This window comes from Styela clava, chromosome 1 (genome assembly GCF_964204865.1).
Source record: "Styela clava chromosome 1, kaStyClav1.hap1.2, whole genome shotgun sequence".
In the NCBI taxonomy this organism is placed as follows: Eukaryota; Metazoa; Chordata; class Ascidiacea; order Stolidobranchia; family Styelidae; genus Styela; species Styela clava.
This window is the reverse complement of record NC_135250.1, coordinates 1127933-1144558: the sequence shown is the minus strand read 5'-3', so window position 1 is coordinate 1144558 and position 16626 is coordinate 1127933. Positions and strand designations below refer to the sequence as shown.

Below are 16626 nucleotides of genomic sequence, written 5' to 3'. Positions count from 1 at the left end.
AATTATAAACAGTATGTTTAACTGCTAATTTTTAAATCAAAACTCTTTTCTTGGGGTCAAAAACGGTTTTTAGGGTTAGGCTGATCAGTTTAAGATAGTTCAGTTTTCAAGGAGAGAGTGTGTGGGGATTGTGGGGATTGTGTTTTGGAGGGTTTGGATGAATAAAAATAAAAAGGGTCAGATGTGTCAAAATATTAAAAAAAAATCAAAAATATTGCTTTTTGGATAAATATGTTATATATAATAAATAACTCAGGAAATCGAAATGTTGTTGTTTTTTTTTGGTTCGGGGATTTTCTGAAATGTTGTATGAATTGAGAATGTTTTCATAACTTTCAGTGTACAGCAGAACTCCTCAATCACTTAGAATAGTCATCGTTGTGTAACTGTAAATCCTCTCTTATCCTTGCATTATACGCAAACAGATTCACAAATGCAAAAGCAAAGAATGAGGATAAAAAGCTAGTGTTAGTGTGCAGCAACACTCTTGAATTAGGCATTAGAATACCCACCTATTCTTGCATTATATACATGCAGATCCGCCAACACAAAACATAGAAGAAAGCTATGCGGCCACTTTCACGTAACTAATAGGTTAACTTTAATTACAACGAAAACTGCTGTGGAATGAATGAGCGCATATATTTCGAAACCGAAAATTAATTATCGAAATAAATCTATGATTGAAATGCTATGATTTGAATTTTTTTTGAGATCAATGAATTTGCCAGGGTGAGGCTGACGAGTCCAGACTAGTATATTTAGTATATTTTATTTTAGACTAGTATATTTTAAGCAAAATTTAAACATTCATTTCAAATTTAGAAATTTATTTTGATACATTTTCATAATTGTTTACAGCGTATAACTCGGTTATTGTAATTGTGTGCAATGAAGTTTCAAATTCGACAGTTTTTCGTTTTATTTGTATCTTTAGCAGGTATGTGATTTCAAACATATTTTTAATATATTCATAGGCTTTTATAATGTGCAAGACCGTATGTCAGAAAATTCCATTCCTAAGGTGCAACTATTTTGGTAGGGCTGTTTCTTCCATCAGCAAACGCTATAGGTGAGAGCAGTGGTCAGCCATAATTTATTTACTATGCAATGGCTAATCTCATCTTCACGTGCATGTAATGGCTGATCCGGCCTGGGTTAATACACATTTAGGGTGTATTCTGGCAATACATTGTCAAGACCCTCATGTTTCTAGCCTGTAAGACGCGGGTGTGGAACTATAGGGCAGTTGTTCCAAACTCAATTAACAAGTTACTTTTGCCCTCCAAACTTCTTAACATTTTATGTTTCCAATTTTGCGTTCTAGATATCGTTCGTAACAATTGAATTATACCGGTATCTTGATACCTGCATCGGTATCGGCTCTTTGGAGGGCTCCCCTTTCCTGGCCCGCTAATATCCTTCCGCTTCTAATTTTGACCCCCGGTCAATCAACTTTGGGAACCATTGCTCTATGTGTTGTGAACTAAACTAAATTGGCAACGCAGGTTAGGGGTTATCGGGGTCAATTTCATGCTTTTACAGTAGCAGTGGCTGTTACGTACGTACCAGAGTTTTAGGCAGAGCATTCATCGGGCTGAAATGCTTCTAAATACGACGTCGTTGAGCGTTGGGGCTTTTTTGAAGTTTTCCTCGTTTTGTAAATTATGTTATTCTATTGCAGACATTGTAAACACGTGCTACATTGAACTGACAGACGAGAAATCCGTGGAATACCCTGCCATTATAAACTCTTCTGCTTTGCCTAACTATGAGAAATGGTGGGGAGCTGTGTCAGATAAAGAATGCATGATATATAGAAAGCTAAAACCAAGATGGACGACGAAAATGGAAATTATAGATTTGGATATTTCAGAGAAGGGAATCGGGGTAAGGCAATAATATCGTCCAACCGAATCTTCCTGAAAACTCTTGCATTCATATGAAAGAATGTTGCTTTTTTTTGAGGGACGGTTATTCATGACTTTCGCTCTGATTAAGGCTTCATACAAGCAGCCACCGATATCTGACGATATGTAAAGAGTTACAATCATTTGGGAGGACCAGAGTCTCTCCGGTTCGGTACTGCCTGCCTAATTTATTACAGCATGAAGTTGAGCACGAGTTGAAATCCCGTACCACCCGGAACGAGAATATATATGCCTTTCAGAATACTATATCTCTTCCATGGGCGTAGCCAGAGGAGGAGGGTCGGAACCATTGTTTGGATTCAGCCGGTTCGCACCGGTTCTATAGAACCGTCTCACGGAATTTTATGAGATCAGCGAACCGGTTAGCATTACTAAAAAAAACATGTAACAGAACCGCCCGGAAAATATGACGTTTGTGATGGAACCGGCTGACAAAAGAATTTGTATCCCACAACATAGCAACCCCCCCCCCCCCCCCCCCCCAAGACACAGAGTTTGAAATGTAAAAAAAATATATTTTGCAGTCTGTCACAGACTTGCTTGGCATCTAGAAATCCCCCCTCAAAAATTCCTGGCAACGTACCTGGCCCCTTACCCAGCGGTAACTGCTTCTACATCGCCTTGTTCGAAGTGGTAATTATTTAAAACGTCGTATACACATATAAAGATGTTGACATTCTCGAGTGTTAGTATCTCAATTCACTATCGCTCCTATGATCTCGGAATGAACCTCTTGGCGCCGGGTTATATTATCGGCTTTCCTCTCGCATAGATAAATAACTATCTTTCCTACCCTTCTTCTCACACTTCTCGAATCAAATCGAATTTATGGAAAGTTTTCTATTTGGGTCCGAAATGGAGTCATTCTCTGAGCGAAGGCTGTAATATGGATAGGATAGGATTTACATATTTATCCCAGGGGAGAGGAAAGCCGATAAGACGGCTTATCCATATGGCGAACCACGGCCTCTCATCCGGTTACCATTCCAAGTCGGGTATGGGATTAGTTATATTGTTTGTTTTCGGAAGCATGGACTTGGTGGTGGAGGAAGCCGTAACCGACCAGCGGTTACGTGAACCACCCAACGACGGCGAGGAGTCCAGCAATCCTCTCGCACATAACCATCCCTGCATGGGATTCGAACCTGCGAACCCATGCAGAGTAATTAGAGGTGCGGTGGCGAGCGTATTCCTAACGCTTAGCCCGTTGAGCCACTCCGCTGCGCGGAAAATATGGAAATTCTCATCTCTTTCTTTCTACTATCACGTCACTCTCAACCAGCTTCAATCTTGTAATTTCATTCTTAAATCTTTTTATTAAGATATTCGTAAATAAACGAGAATCGAAGAAATCATGGCGTCCGTTAGAACAGATCAACCCAAACCAGAAGAAAATTTATTTCAACTTAAATGATTGGAAAAGCTTGAAAATTATAGCAAGAAAAAGTGACAAATTTAAAGTAGAATTTTCAAGTGAGTACAATTAAGATTTAATCGATATTGGGTGCAAGTATCTAAATCTCGAGTTCATCCGAGTCACGTCCTCTTGTTGTCTCATCAAAGTATGTACAAGAATTATGGGGACCAGCAAACTTTGGGGTTAAATATCACGTCCCAGACAATCTCAAAAAAATTGGAAACAGAGTAATAGCATTCTAGCAGCTTCTTCCATCTTGATGCTCTAAAAACTTCAAATTTATCATTCCATTATTTACGAAGGAGAGCGATTTGTTTCATCTACCAAAAATGTTTCCACAACAACCATTGATTAGCAAAACGACCCACATGATCGGTCAGTTTGTGTCCAATAACGAGATATGACGTTTTTACTTAGATTTCATTTGTCGCTTCATAAGTATGTGTACCGATATAGAGATACCTAAATTTGTTCGCCTACTTTACATCAAGTTGTATAAAGGGACTGAAGCCCATGGACAGGGGGTATATTCACTTGGCTAACACAGACAGTCTCCGACGTGTAATAGAACTAAAATAAGGGAAATCGGAATAAAATTATGACCTAACCCTAATCTGGTACATATACTACGGGAGTAGCTGCTCTTTTTGTCTCAAACATTTTTCATAGTGGGTCAATTAATTCACATTGTCAATATTCCCATATTTTTACAGATGTACACTGCCCACTACCGGTTGGTGCAAAATTAGGAAATTGCTCAGAGAAGCAAGACTGGTTGTCGTTCTGTACCTTTCAATGTGATGAACCCGATTTCATCCCCATCAAAGCAAATAGCAAACCATACTTTGCGTATTGCAGGTTAGTAGTATTTGTACCGGATATTGGCCTACTTTTTTCTGGTTATCTATTTCATTACATTTCAGTGTTAACAGAATAGCACAGTTTTTCATTTCTGTTCAGAAAGAATCGGACTTGGTCGGCGGAAACCGGTAGATATTGTATCTCAATGGATAAAGTCGTGAAGAATTGTCTGAGCGTTGAAGCTATCAAGGTATCAATGGTTTGCGTTGAGAATGTATGATGTTATGAAAATATTGGATCAAACTGATTCTTTATTTTTTGTCTGACTGCTGTTAAAATCGGACGTGTTGCTTTGTGTTCTATTTGTTCAAATCCGTACAATTTTGCTGAGAAATAAAGTTCTTCAATGGCGTCATCATCATAATATCGAACCTATTATGTGGCTTTGCAGCACACTATATTTTCTGAGGGTGTTACTTAGCGGACAAACTTATTTGTGAATCCACACCGCTGCAATATATATACCAATTATGCTTACACTCTGTTACATTCAGACCGATTGCCCGTATGACGATGACTTCTTACTTGACCTTTTCCCGGAACCGGATATCGATAAGGAAGAAGAGCCTTGGTTGATTGAGATGCTCGCAGAAATTTCAAGAGTAGGTAAACTTTTCTGTTTTCCTAATTTCCCGGCCATTCACATGGGAAGAAGAAAACCGATAAGACGGTTGTCAGTCCATGGCAGGTGCGGCAATATACACAATAAGCCCTCCACACATAATTATTTTACACGTATTTGACCTTGCGAAACCACACAGGGAAATCCAGGGTGCAAAGGCAAGTACGTTGCTAACGCTTGATAAATTTCGCGAATTGTTGAGCTTATTCATATACGTAACTAGGAGAGGCCAAACTGTCACACAATTATGGGTACTGTCGTAGTATGTGTACCAGGTTAGGGTTAGGCCATAATTTTATGCCGATTTTTCTTATTTTAGTTCTCTTACTAGTTTGAGGACTGTTTTAGTTAGCCTAGTGAATATACCTTCTGCTCATAGGTTTAAGTCTTTTTACACAACTTGATGTAAAATAGTGGAACAAAATTAGTTACCTCCATATTGGTACACGCAATCCGAACTGATCAATGGCGCAAAAGGCTACCAGATTTGAAGTTATTAGCGCCATAAACTATATAACAAAAACTACCTGACCTATCTTTAAGATAAACTTGCGATCACGCTCATTACTTCTTATATCTTCTTTCAGACAGAGAACGAAGACATAGACTTGACGATAGGAGGTACAAAAACGTTTGTTGTCGAGAGAGGAATATTTAGAACCTCAGTTATCAGAGACTGCTTAGAATATTGCTTGAGAAGCAGACGAACACGGAGATTTATACTGAAATGTGGCAACTGGCAATTGAGTACGTTCTTTCTACACAAGTTTTGTTGGAGCTCTAGTACAGAGCCCTTCACCGAAAACGCAAAAATGTGAAATTTAAGAAAAACACTCTCGCCGCGTTTTAAAATTATAAAAAAAAAATTAATTTCGGCGCAATCTGCATTCCTAACCCAACCCGAACTTTCATGTCTCGTGGCCCCCTTCCAGAGTCTTTTGTACATATGACCCCCCCCCCTCTGTTTATCATTTCCATTTCATCCTTCATGTTTCGTCTAGCATTGTGACCCCTGCAACTGCTTAGTGGACCCCGATTAGGAACCGCTGGTGTAGAGATTCCTGATGCAAGAATTTTGATGCTAAGGGCTGTTTATTGGTTCATAAGCGCAAGACAATGGGAGCTCCCAAAGTATGTGCACCAAGTTGGCGCACAACCTGAACATAGTATGTGTACCAGGTTAGAGTTAAGGTTGTGCGCCATCTTGGTACACATAGTTCAGGAGCGATCACAAATGTTTGTAGTTAGCGTCAGACATGGGAATTTTTATACAAATTTTCTCAAAGAAAAAAATTCCCGTTCAACTAAAAGAGGTGTGGCCAGGGAGTGGTTTTGCGGGTTTGAACCAGTGGTGGGTTTGCACCGGTTCAATAGAACCGTCTCACGGAATTTTATGAGATCAGCGAACCGTTACTGTCAATGTTCTGTTTGTAACAGAACCAGCTGAAAATATGACTTTTTTGCAAGAACCAGCTGACAAAAAATTTGAATTCCACCACTGGTTGGAATCCCCCCCCCCCCCTTTTGAAATGGGAAAAAATCAAACATAGACAATTTTTCGTGGTTTGAAAATTGGCAATTAGAAATTTCCGAATCCCCCATTTAAAAATTCTCCCATATTACTGACATAGGTCCTACCCAATTTACATTAATAAAAATTATATTTTATTTCAGGTTCTTCCCGGAAACGAGATTGTTTGATGTGTCGACACGTTTACAAAGTTTGTCGAAAAAGATTTATTTTTGTTTAGAAATCAGAAATGTGAATATTTATTGATTAAAATAAAATGTAAAATTATTGTATTGAAATGAGTGGCGAAGTTGTGCATTGTGCTGTCATAGTAGGGACTGTATTTACAAGGTCTCAGCTGCTGATTCCAGTGTATTTTAAAACCTTCAGGACAGGGGTTTTCAAACGGCGGGGCACGTCACAAAGAGGGCGTAGTCAATTTTTTGAAAGACGTGAAGATAATTAAAATTAAAAATATTTGTTAGATTTTAATCTTGCCGCCTTATTTTGGATATTTATATTTCAGCGATACGAGAGTATGTGTACCAATGTGGATGTAACTAATTTCGATTGCCTGCTTTACATCAAGTTGTGTAGAGACGGAAGCATATGGGCAGGGGGTATAATCATTTGACTAACACAAACAAGCAAAATCGCAATAGAACTAAAATAAGGAAAATTAGATTAAAATTATGGCCTAACCCTAACCTGGTACACATACTACTGGAGTACCTACATATTTGAGAGAGTGTAGATGGCTGTTGTGTTTGTATCTTTATTATCTTTAACGTGAAGCATCTTTAGGAGTTCAACTTCATTCTGTTAGTTCACAGATTCTAGAACATGCTTTCGCCTTACCATCAGTTATTTGTAGCTTATTGTTAGCTAGTTATTTTTGAGGCGCGACATCAAAATGTTTTAGGAATTAGCTAATATTTTTTTTTATTGACTAGGATTCACAGGAAGAGTTGCCATCGAATTTTTACACCCATAGCATAGCATGAGCATCCGTTTAAAATAAAAACATTGAATGATTAATGTCACCTTCTGACATATAATTTAAGAGAAAGTGACTCTAGCACAGGTTGTACCGTATGGTCGTGTCGCTCTCCCAAGTCTATACCGAATAACTTTGCGTATATTGTTGTATATATTTCTTATTGTTGCCTTGCTTGTTTTTCTGGTTGACGAATAATAAATCTCTCTCTCTATCATGGGCCGTCCTGAATTCAGGTTTAAATTTCATAAATCCATCTCGAAAACAGTGAAGAAAAATTGTAGATAATAAATGTAGTTTATTAGAGTAAATCATGCAATAAAAACTTATTCAGTTATTCAGGTTTGAAATAGACTAAATCGCCAGGACAAAATCTTTCTCTCAGTATTCTCTTCATGCAAAAACGGATCTTCGGTCGCAAATCTTTTTTATATGTCGACATTTTACACATTTTCCTTTGTCAGCAGCGCCTGAAAAAAGGAGAGAAATGTGTCACAATTTAAATGGTACTCCCGAAGTATGTGAACCAAGATGGTGGACATCGAAACGTAGTATGTGTACCAGATTAGGGCCAAGTGACTTGGCTAGGGTCAAGTGACTAGTATTTGTACCTAAAATTATGGCCCCAACCCTAACCTGGTACACATACTACGTTCCGGTGTCTGCCATCTTGGTTTATATACTTCGGGATTACTGTTTAATTTATGCTACTGTGGTTGTAAGATCAGAAGAACCAAGATTCCGGGTTATTTATTTAAAACAGCAACTTGACACTGTAAATAGTAGAAGCCTCAAACACAATTAAAACACAGCCGACCTTCATCCCAATGGCCGAAGCAGAAATATATTTTATTCTTGCACGTATCATTCCTGGTCGGGGTCTTATAAAACAATTGGAAAATTGAGATTTATTCACAATCTAAACAAATTCTTTGAGCTATTTTTAGCTGAAACATCAAATTTTGGGTTTAGTTTGGTTGTGGCAGCATCGTGCAGGTTGAATTACCCAACGTGCCGGATTTGGCTCGCAGGCTTTAATTTGCCCGTGTCAGCCATAACCTGTTGGCCATTACGCTAACTTGTATCGGAAAAGGGCCATATCTTTACGTATTATCGAATAACTCACTCAAATCAGGATTTCCACATGACGTCATGTACACACTAGTCGCTTTACTACGTAGGCAAAACTTATAACAATCGTCTCCTGGGCGATAAGCACGGGCGGAAATGGAACTGTCGAGTTTCCAATCGATGTCTTTATGCATCTCCTGTAAAAAAAAATCGAAGTTTTTTTTTATGTAAAGAGCGCTAGCGTACAAGAGCGTAGCAAGCCAAAAAATGGGACGGGCAATTTTTGGTACTCCCGAAGTATGCGCACCAAGATGTCGCACAACCTGAACCCTAACCTTGTACACAACCTGAGTTCCGGTTGTGCGCCATTTTGGTGCGCATACTTCAGGAGGTTCCAATTTTTTTTTTGTATAGTGAGATATTACGACGCTTACTTGTGTCTTTTGCTCCGTGCAAGGCTAGATGAAAGCAGACATTGAAATCTTACAATATCTTAAAGAATCTCTCTACAGACTTTCTTTGCTGTCGAAGTTATCCAAGACATATAAGCGCGCATTTTCGTCTATCTCGCTTGGTTAATTTGGTAAAGGATTATTGATAGCAAGTCGGAAAAGTCAGTTTTCAGTAAATCGTCCAACAATAGAGTAAAATCTAAGTCTATGCTATGTGCACTGAACTGCAAGTCTTTTCTCCTTGTTACCTCCCTACTTCGAATCCGTACGTGTCAGTGGCCTCAAGATGCTTGAACGAGATAATATTATAAAGATAAACAAGGGAGTGATACTCAAATGAATGTACACGAAGTAGCACAGATATATTCTATCACAGTAGCTTACGGATATCTAGTGTTCACGACTTCGTCGGACCACAAGATCTCTGACGCGAAGGCGTAATTTTTAATTTTGATGACGTCATCGCACACACAAAACGAATCTTATAGAATCCTCAGTAATTTTTGGAAAAAAATTAAAAAAAAAGCCTTCTAGCGAAAAATACAAACTTTACCTAATGAAAATTTGGACCTCCTGAAGTATGCGCACCAAGATGGCGCAAAACCTGAACACACGTTGTGTACCTGGTTAGAGTTCAGGTTATGCGACATCTTGGTGCGCATACATCAGGAGCACCGAAAATTTTAAGGCAATTGGTTCAGTAGTTTGGGCTAATGACAATAGAATTTATTTTCTGTATTTTTTTAGAAGTTGGAAATACCAAAATGAACTTGCCAACTAATAAACGAGAATATCGGTCGGAGACCGAAGACTTATCGATCTTAGATCGGTAATTAGTTAATAACTCGCTAATTATACGACATAATTAACCGATAATAAATCGATAGGCGTCTGGTCCGAGGTAAGGTGCATGCACATGCAAAATTTGGAGCAGATTCAACCACGCGTTCGTGAGATATCGCGTTCATCTAACAGACACACACACACACACACACAGACAGACATACAAATACCTATCAATATACTTACCGATCTTAAGATCGATAAGTAATGATTAGAATACTTCTACAGGATCAGATTGCTCTAGTTGATTTTACTGAAATTACTTTTCAGAAAGTTACAAAGCGATTTTAGTAGAGACATAGCTGACATAGCCATTTTATGAAAACACGTTAGTTTGCTGGTGCAATGCGTTACTGCTATGGTAGTTTAGCATTGGAGGAGACTATAATCATATTCATCATAGTTTGTTATTTGTGATTTGTTTCTTGTCTCAATCTTATTTTGCTTAACTAATAGTTCAATAGATCTACTTGCTGCACTGAACTCGGAATTACTGAATTGCAGCCTGTCCTGCATGTTGATTGTTTTGTGAGTTTAATATATTTAACTGCATCTGAGCCGTCATACACGACAGTGGCGTTGCCAGGGGGGTAGTTTTGCGGGTCGACCCCCCCCCCCCTTATTTGGGGGGGGGGGGGGGAATGTCAAAAAAATGAAATCATCTTCCTTCCATCATACAAAGCAATTTCCCGTTGCTTGAAATACTTTCTAGTCCCCCAAGACTACTGAAAACACGCGTATTCCAGCGTTCGGTCGGACCCGCTAGCTGTCTCGCTAATTTGGCAAAAAAAAAAAATTGGAACCCCCCTCCCCCCCCCCCTCTTTGAAAATTTCTGACTACGCCCCTGATACACGTGTCCCATTCGAACAAATTACTGTTTGAATTGATTTAGCAACAGCAATTCATAGATTCTCTTCGCGTCTAAAAATTAGATTCTTACCCTTGTAGCTCCAGCTAGGAATTCCACAAGTCCGATCGGAGAATTATCTGTAATTTCGGGTTCTGGGAAGAGCGTCACCAAGTGATCAATACCAAATGGGCATTCCTCCTAAATCAAAACAAAACCAGTTATTTGGAGTTCGCGGTAGCGCTTTTTGTAATCCGAAGACACAATTTATTATACGGTGCCTATTCGCGCCTTTCAGGATTTGTACAAGCAAGAACCCACTGGTGATTACACCACCCTACAGAGAATGAAAACCCTAATCCCCCATCAAAAATTTTATTTTTAAACACATACGCATTGTTTCAAGTTACAAATAATTTTATCACTAATAGGGAAATATCAATCACCCCTTAAATTTGGAAACACTCCGCTGAAATGAAATGGAAGCATACTGTGTTCGAACATTGGCGCTTAGTTAATGAGAAGTCGAATCATTCTTTTTGAAATAGATGACTTGAGTCTTTGATTGGTTAGCCGGGTAATCGGTTAACCGATTTTGAATTGTTAACGGTTACGATTTATTTTGACCGTCAACTAACATCTCAGGAACAATTAATTCAAAAATATTTAGTTTATTCCAAATTTATCTCCTGTGGCGTTTAATTCAACGGTAATAAAGTCGAATTTCCTTTTCTATGCGCCGTGATTTGTATTAAAGTTTGAGTTTAAAAAGAAAGAAGTTTCATATTTTCGAAGTACGCTTAAAATTTTTTGCAGTAGACTGAGTAGAGCGATTATGGAACTATCTCGATTCGTGAATAATTTCGAGCGATACCAGGATAAGATCACGCAAAATTACTTTGGAACCATTGTGGCGTGAGAAGCTTAAATTATGACTTAAATACGTCAAACGTCACGCTGCGAGTAACCGGATAATTTTACCGGGTAACGGTTCAAGTGTTTCCCCTTGAATTCCTATCCCTGTCTTTGACACATGGCGACTGGACAACGGTTTGTGCTATTAACGCCTCTTTAGAGCGTTTTTCGGACAGAAACAAGAATTAACATCTCTATTAGACACCACCTACCTCTGTTGAGTACTTTGACAAACATAAGTCGATAACTTTTGCTAATGAAATGCATTTGTGACTGCTATCTAGAGTCCAAGTAAAATTTCGTCTGAAAAAATGGATTCATTATTTTTTGAATGTCCAAAGGCCGTGCACAAGGGAGTTATTGACAAGTACTGAGAGCTATAAGGTACTATGGTAGTGTATTACGCGAAATTACTCAGATGCAAATAGGACTTATCTTCGAACAAAGTTACGGGCAATTATTCAGAAGTCATATACAATCACTACGATGAGAGTTATCTGCGTAAATTTTAAGGATAGAGTTCTATTCTGTATCGAGACCACTAACAGCAGGTTCCCTGATTTTAGAAAATGAATATATATCATGGGAACCGGTTCGTTAACTACCACAATATTCCAATAACGGGTTCGCTTGAAACCACCACTGGGCATCAGTACATTTTGCATATAGAACTAGTTATCCAGTTTTTTAATTCAGAATGAAAAAAATTTAAACCAAACCTGCATTTAACTCTGAACGCTTTCTTGTCTTTATTTAACGACACGTATTCCGGGTCGTTGCATTTGAAACTGCAAGTTGAACCTCTGTTGCGTTTCTTTGTGCAACTGTCAACTTTAACTGACTCGGGTACCGGGCAGTAAGAACCTTTAAAATCGTAATATTTTTGTATTATTTCAAAACATACATTTTTTTGAACATTTTTTATGACACCTGGCACACTTTTTTATGACATCTTGTAGCACTTTTATATGAATTTTGCTGGAAACACTTTTTATGACACCTGGCACAATTTTATGACATCCTGTAGCACTTTTATATGAATTTTGCTGGAAACACTTTTTATGCCACCTGGCACAATTTTATGACATCTTGTAGCACTTAGATATGAATTTTGCTGGGAACACTTTTTATGACACCTGGCACGCTTTCTCATGACATCTTGTAGTACTTATATATGAATTTTGTTGGGAACACTTTTTATGACACCGGGCACATTTTATGACATCTTGTAGCACTTTTATATGAATTTTGTTGGGAACAATTTTTTTGACATCTGGCACACGTTCTTATGACATCTTGTAGCACTTTTATATGAATTTTGTTGGGAACAATTTTTTTGACATCTGGCACACTTTCTTATGACATCTTGTAGCACTTTTATATGAATTTTGTTGGGAACACTTTTTATGACACACGGCACACTTCCTTGTGACAACTTGACGCACTTTTAAATTTGTTTTGTCTTCGTGTTCATATACACGAGCACTACTCCTAAACTTACTTTTATAATTCAACTTAAACTGGTCTTTCTTGCTTCCCACAATCTTCACAGCCCTGTATCCGTTGAAAACCAGCTTCGTATTGTTACCGAACGATGAATTGAATGAACGCATCAACTCCCAAGACTTCCAGTAGAAACGTTTGTTGACATATACCTGATAAATTTAAGATAAAGAAGGAATTTCATATTCATTTTTGGAGAGAGAAAAAGAGATTATATGGCTTGATTATATGGTGAGCATAAAACTCTTGATTTCCAATAACGTCGTTTGTTGACATAAATCTACTAATCTAGTGGATTAGATAGATATACTGGTAATTGTTAGTCAGCCGAAGTTATTTTCATTTTTTTTTATAAACAATTTACTCTAAGCAAGACTGTACACCAGTCCGTGCATCTGAAAACAAATAACTGACTAACTAATCTCATACTCGACATGGACTGGTTACCGGACGAAAGGCGAGGTTCGCCATATGATTAAGCTGTCTTATCGGCTTTCCTCTCCTCCTGGGTAAATATGAACTTTTTTTATAACAACTGTATAATACCAACCTGTATCTCCTCATCAAAAAGGTTCATTTCCTTAAACTCTAATTCAGTTGTGAGTCTTGGATTTAGCCGCTTCGCGATCGCGCATCTTTCCTTCTTAACTTCCCCAAACCATCTCGTCAGCGGGACGGGGGCAGCGGTTTCGATCATCGATGAGAAATCGAGGTCGCCTTCATTTTTAATCTCGATGTAACAGGATTGAGAGAAACCTGGAATGGAAAAGGCGATGCTTTAATGAATCTCACATTTGGTTATCCTGAATTCTGAGTCGATTAACTCAAAATCCAGAGGAGTTCGTTCGGAGCATAGGCGTAGCCAGGAAGAGCCTACGGGGTCATGCTTTTTTGTGTCTTGCCCTGACTTCTTTTGATCACTGGGATCTGGCAACCCTGCTCAACACCTTCACTACTCACCTAGGCATAACACAATGATAAAACATATTCTAATGTGGATGTCCATTCTAAATAATCGTCTGTTATTCCAATATCAGCATGTAGGTTACTGTACTAGATTAAGCTGTCTTTCTAGAAAATAAAGATAATAATGATTCCAGTCAGTAATTTCCGAGTGACGCGCGACTAAATCAACCCAATCATAATGCTAATCATTTATTAGAACTGTCTTGCAGTCAGTTTCTTCCATAACGGTAGGTTAGGAGCTTTTAGTATCGCATAAAACACCTCTTTGCCTTAGAAAAGACCTTAGCATTATTTTAATGTAGGGGTGTGCAACCTACGGCCCGCGGGCCAAATGCGGCCGATATGGAAATAGTGTGCGACCCGTGGAGAAGCGCCAATTTTAAATGCGTCCCGGGAAACGAGTTAATAATTAAGTTTAATCTGCGAGTAATTGCAATACGATCGCAGCTACAGCCCATGGTAAATGAAGGTGCGGCCCGCGGTATTTGTATCTTGCCTTTTTGCATTAAAGGTTGCACACCCATGTTCTAATGAATTCAAAGCACTTTATCAAGTCCAAGTTTAGTCATCTTACGAACAGTCGGCATTTATTGCGCGTAAAGCATCTCGATAATTCTATATATGGTTCAAGGTTTAAAGTAGATCTTGACATTCCAGTGGTCGCCATAACGACGCTGCCAAAGTATGTGAACCAAGATGGCGGACACCAGAACGTAGTATGTGCACCAGATTAGGTCCATAATTTTATTCCAATTTTCCTTATTTTAGTTCTATCACGAGTTCGGGGACTAGCCAAGTGACTCCCGTAGTATTTGTACCTGAAAATATGGCCTAACCCTAACCTGGTACACATACTACGTTCCGGTGTCCGCTATCTTGGTTCACATACTTCGGGAGTACCGCCATAACTATACTTATAGATAAGTTACTTCCAGTCGATTCACATGGCATTTCTTTGAACAAATTTTGCAAAAATCTCCACACTCGGCCTCCTCGACCAGTAGTCTGATAATTAATCATGTAACTAACCACTTCTACTCGCAAAAAAATCCTAAACTATCCTTGCCACGCGTTCTTACAGGGCTGGATTAATTTGATTCTATGATTACAGTTATATATATATATCTCACTAGCGAGGGTACTTTGGTAGATGTACTTATTCGACCTATTTGTATATTTATCTTACGTACCACATAGTTTTGCCTTTCTCTATAAATCTCTACAAATAAATCTAGAATACGTCTTGAAAGTAACTCTGGTTTCCTATTTTTCTGTACCAATATATTCTAAAAAAAGCTTAAAATTTGAAATTGCATTTCAAGGAAAACCCGCAAGCGCATCTCTTTACGTACTTATTCAACCCTTTGTGTATTTATAATACTTTGAAAACTGTTTCGCGTTACTCTATTATGGTTTGCTATTGAAAAGGAACGCCAATTTTACTTTTATTTATATGTATAAAGATTATTTTTTAATTAGCTATATTAGAGCCAAATTTACACTTTTGCAAACAGTTCAAATAGCCTCAGCCGCATGTTCACCACGTAAATAGCCTTAAGGCAGCGATAAATGAAAAGCATTAGATGCTTATCGTGTCTGTCAAATCACATTAAACCGCCGATCTGTCATCTAAGACTTAAACCGGCTTAAGACATTGTTGCGCGGATGTCTGGTCCACGCATCGCCCATATATGATTTTCAAAAAAAGGAGTTGTATGAATAAAAATTTAAATTTTAGCTTTAAATAACCGATTAACACGTTGGCGGGCTGTTAAAAAAATCGTATTGCCTCAACGAGTTGTTTTTCGCGACAATACGAACAAGGCTAAATCAGCAGCGAGTCATCGTCGAATCTCGAGTTGATTCGAGTTGAGTTGATTCGAGTGTCTAATTTGGCAATTAGGAATTTCGGAACCAACTTCCCTCCCCTTTTGTGAATCCCTTGCGCCCGACCTTGAAGCAACAAAACGATCAAGCGAGGTTAAACATTAGATTGCATCAATGTTATTTGACAAGCTTGATTGGCATCGATGAGTAGTAAATACCGAATCTATATACATGATATGTAATTAACATTCTATAGCGTTTTTAACCCCGCCTCTCTGGACTTGGCTCTGAACAATAAGCCACTCCCATCTACGCTCCATAATTTGGAGGAATTAGTTCGGAAAGTTCGGCTGGGGACGACGCTGTTAATTTTGCTTTGAATAGGGCTTGGAATGGTTAACCGGTTAATCGGATAACCAATTTTAGATGGTTAACGGTTACGATTTATTTTAACTGTTAACTGACATGCCAGGCATAAATCATCTTTATAATAAACAATTTCTTCAAAAATGATTAGTTCATCGCGAAGTTATCTCCCGTGGCGTGTAATTCAAAGAAATATCACTAATTGTATTGGAAAGGACCCAATAAATGGGGGAAACTATTTGAAATACAAATATTACTGATTATGAAAATTTGACAACGACAAATTCAGATTCAGTTTTTGGTCAAAATATATTGCTCACGATTTTATTGCAAAAGGGCCAATGTCACTCAACAAGTGCGCAGTTGCTACAGTTTTTGTTTGTGATATCTCAAAGTAGAATTTGCTGGGTGGAAGATTGCGTACCAAGATGGTGTCTACCAGGTTAGGGTTTGACCATAATTTTATTTCAATTTTCCCTATTTTAGTTCCATTACAA

The 16626-nt window shown here is 38.3% G+C and overlaps 2 protein-coding genes across 3 annotated transcripts; one reads left to right on the top strand and one right to left on the bottom strand.

Moving 5' to 3' along the window:
- The first annotated feature begins 869 nt into the window (after nucleotides 1–869).
- On the top strand, nucleotides 870–6634 carry LOC120348259 (uncharacterized). Of its 2 annotated transcripts, XM_078114158.1 has the most exons (8): nucleotides 870–940; nucleotides 1685–1890; nucleotides 3254–3404; nucleotides 4062–4206; nucleotides 4309–4399; nucleotides 4704–4811; nucleotides 5419–5578; nucleotides 6506–6634. In XM_078114158.1, exons 1-8 carry the CDS (start codon nucleotides 892–894, stop codon nucleotides 6580–6582), a joined length of 987 nt encoding a protein of 328 aa, XP_077970284.1. In that variant the 5' UTR covers nucleotides 870–891; the 3' UTR covers nucleotides 6583–6634. The 2 variants fall into 2 exon arrangements, with proteins under 2 accessions (XP_077970284.1, XP_077970282.1); XM_078114156.1 differs by lacking the exon at nucleotides 870–940 and having other exon boundaries at nucleotides 1561–1890.
- A 991-nt stretch (nucleotides 6635–7625) lies between these two features.
- Nucleotides 7626–14048, bottom strand: LOC120348260 (uncharacterized). The gene is made up of 8 exons (XM_039418371.2): nucleotides 13931–14048; nucleotides 13521–13726; nucleotides 12969–13122; nucleotides 12187–12331; nucleotides 11680–11770; nucleotides 10646–10753; nucleotides 8465–8606; nucleotides 7626–7808 (listed from the first exon to the last, which is right to left on the bottom strand). The coding sequence occupies exons 1-8, from the start codon at nucleotides 13974–13976 to the stop codon at nucleotides 7732–7734; spliced, it is 969 nt and encodes a 322-aa protein (XP_039274305.2). The 5' UTR covers nucleotides 13977–14048; the 3' UTR covers nucleotides 7626–7731.
- Nucleotides 14049–16626: the final 2578 nt, after the last annotated feature.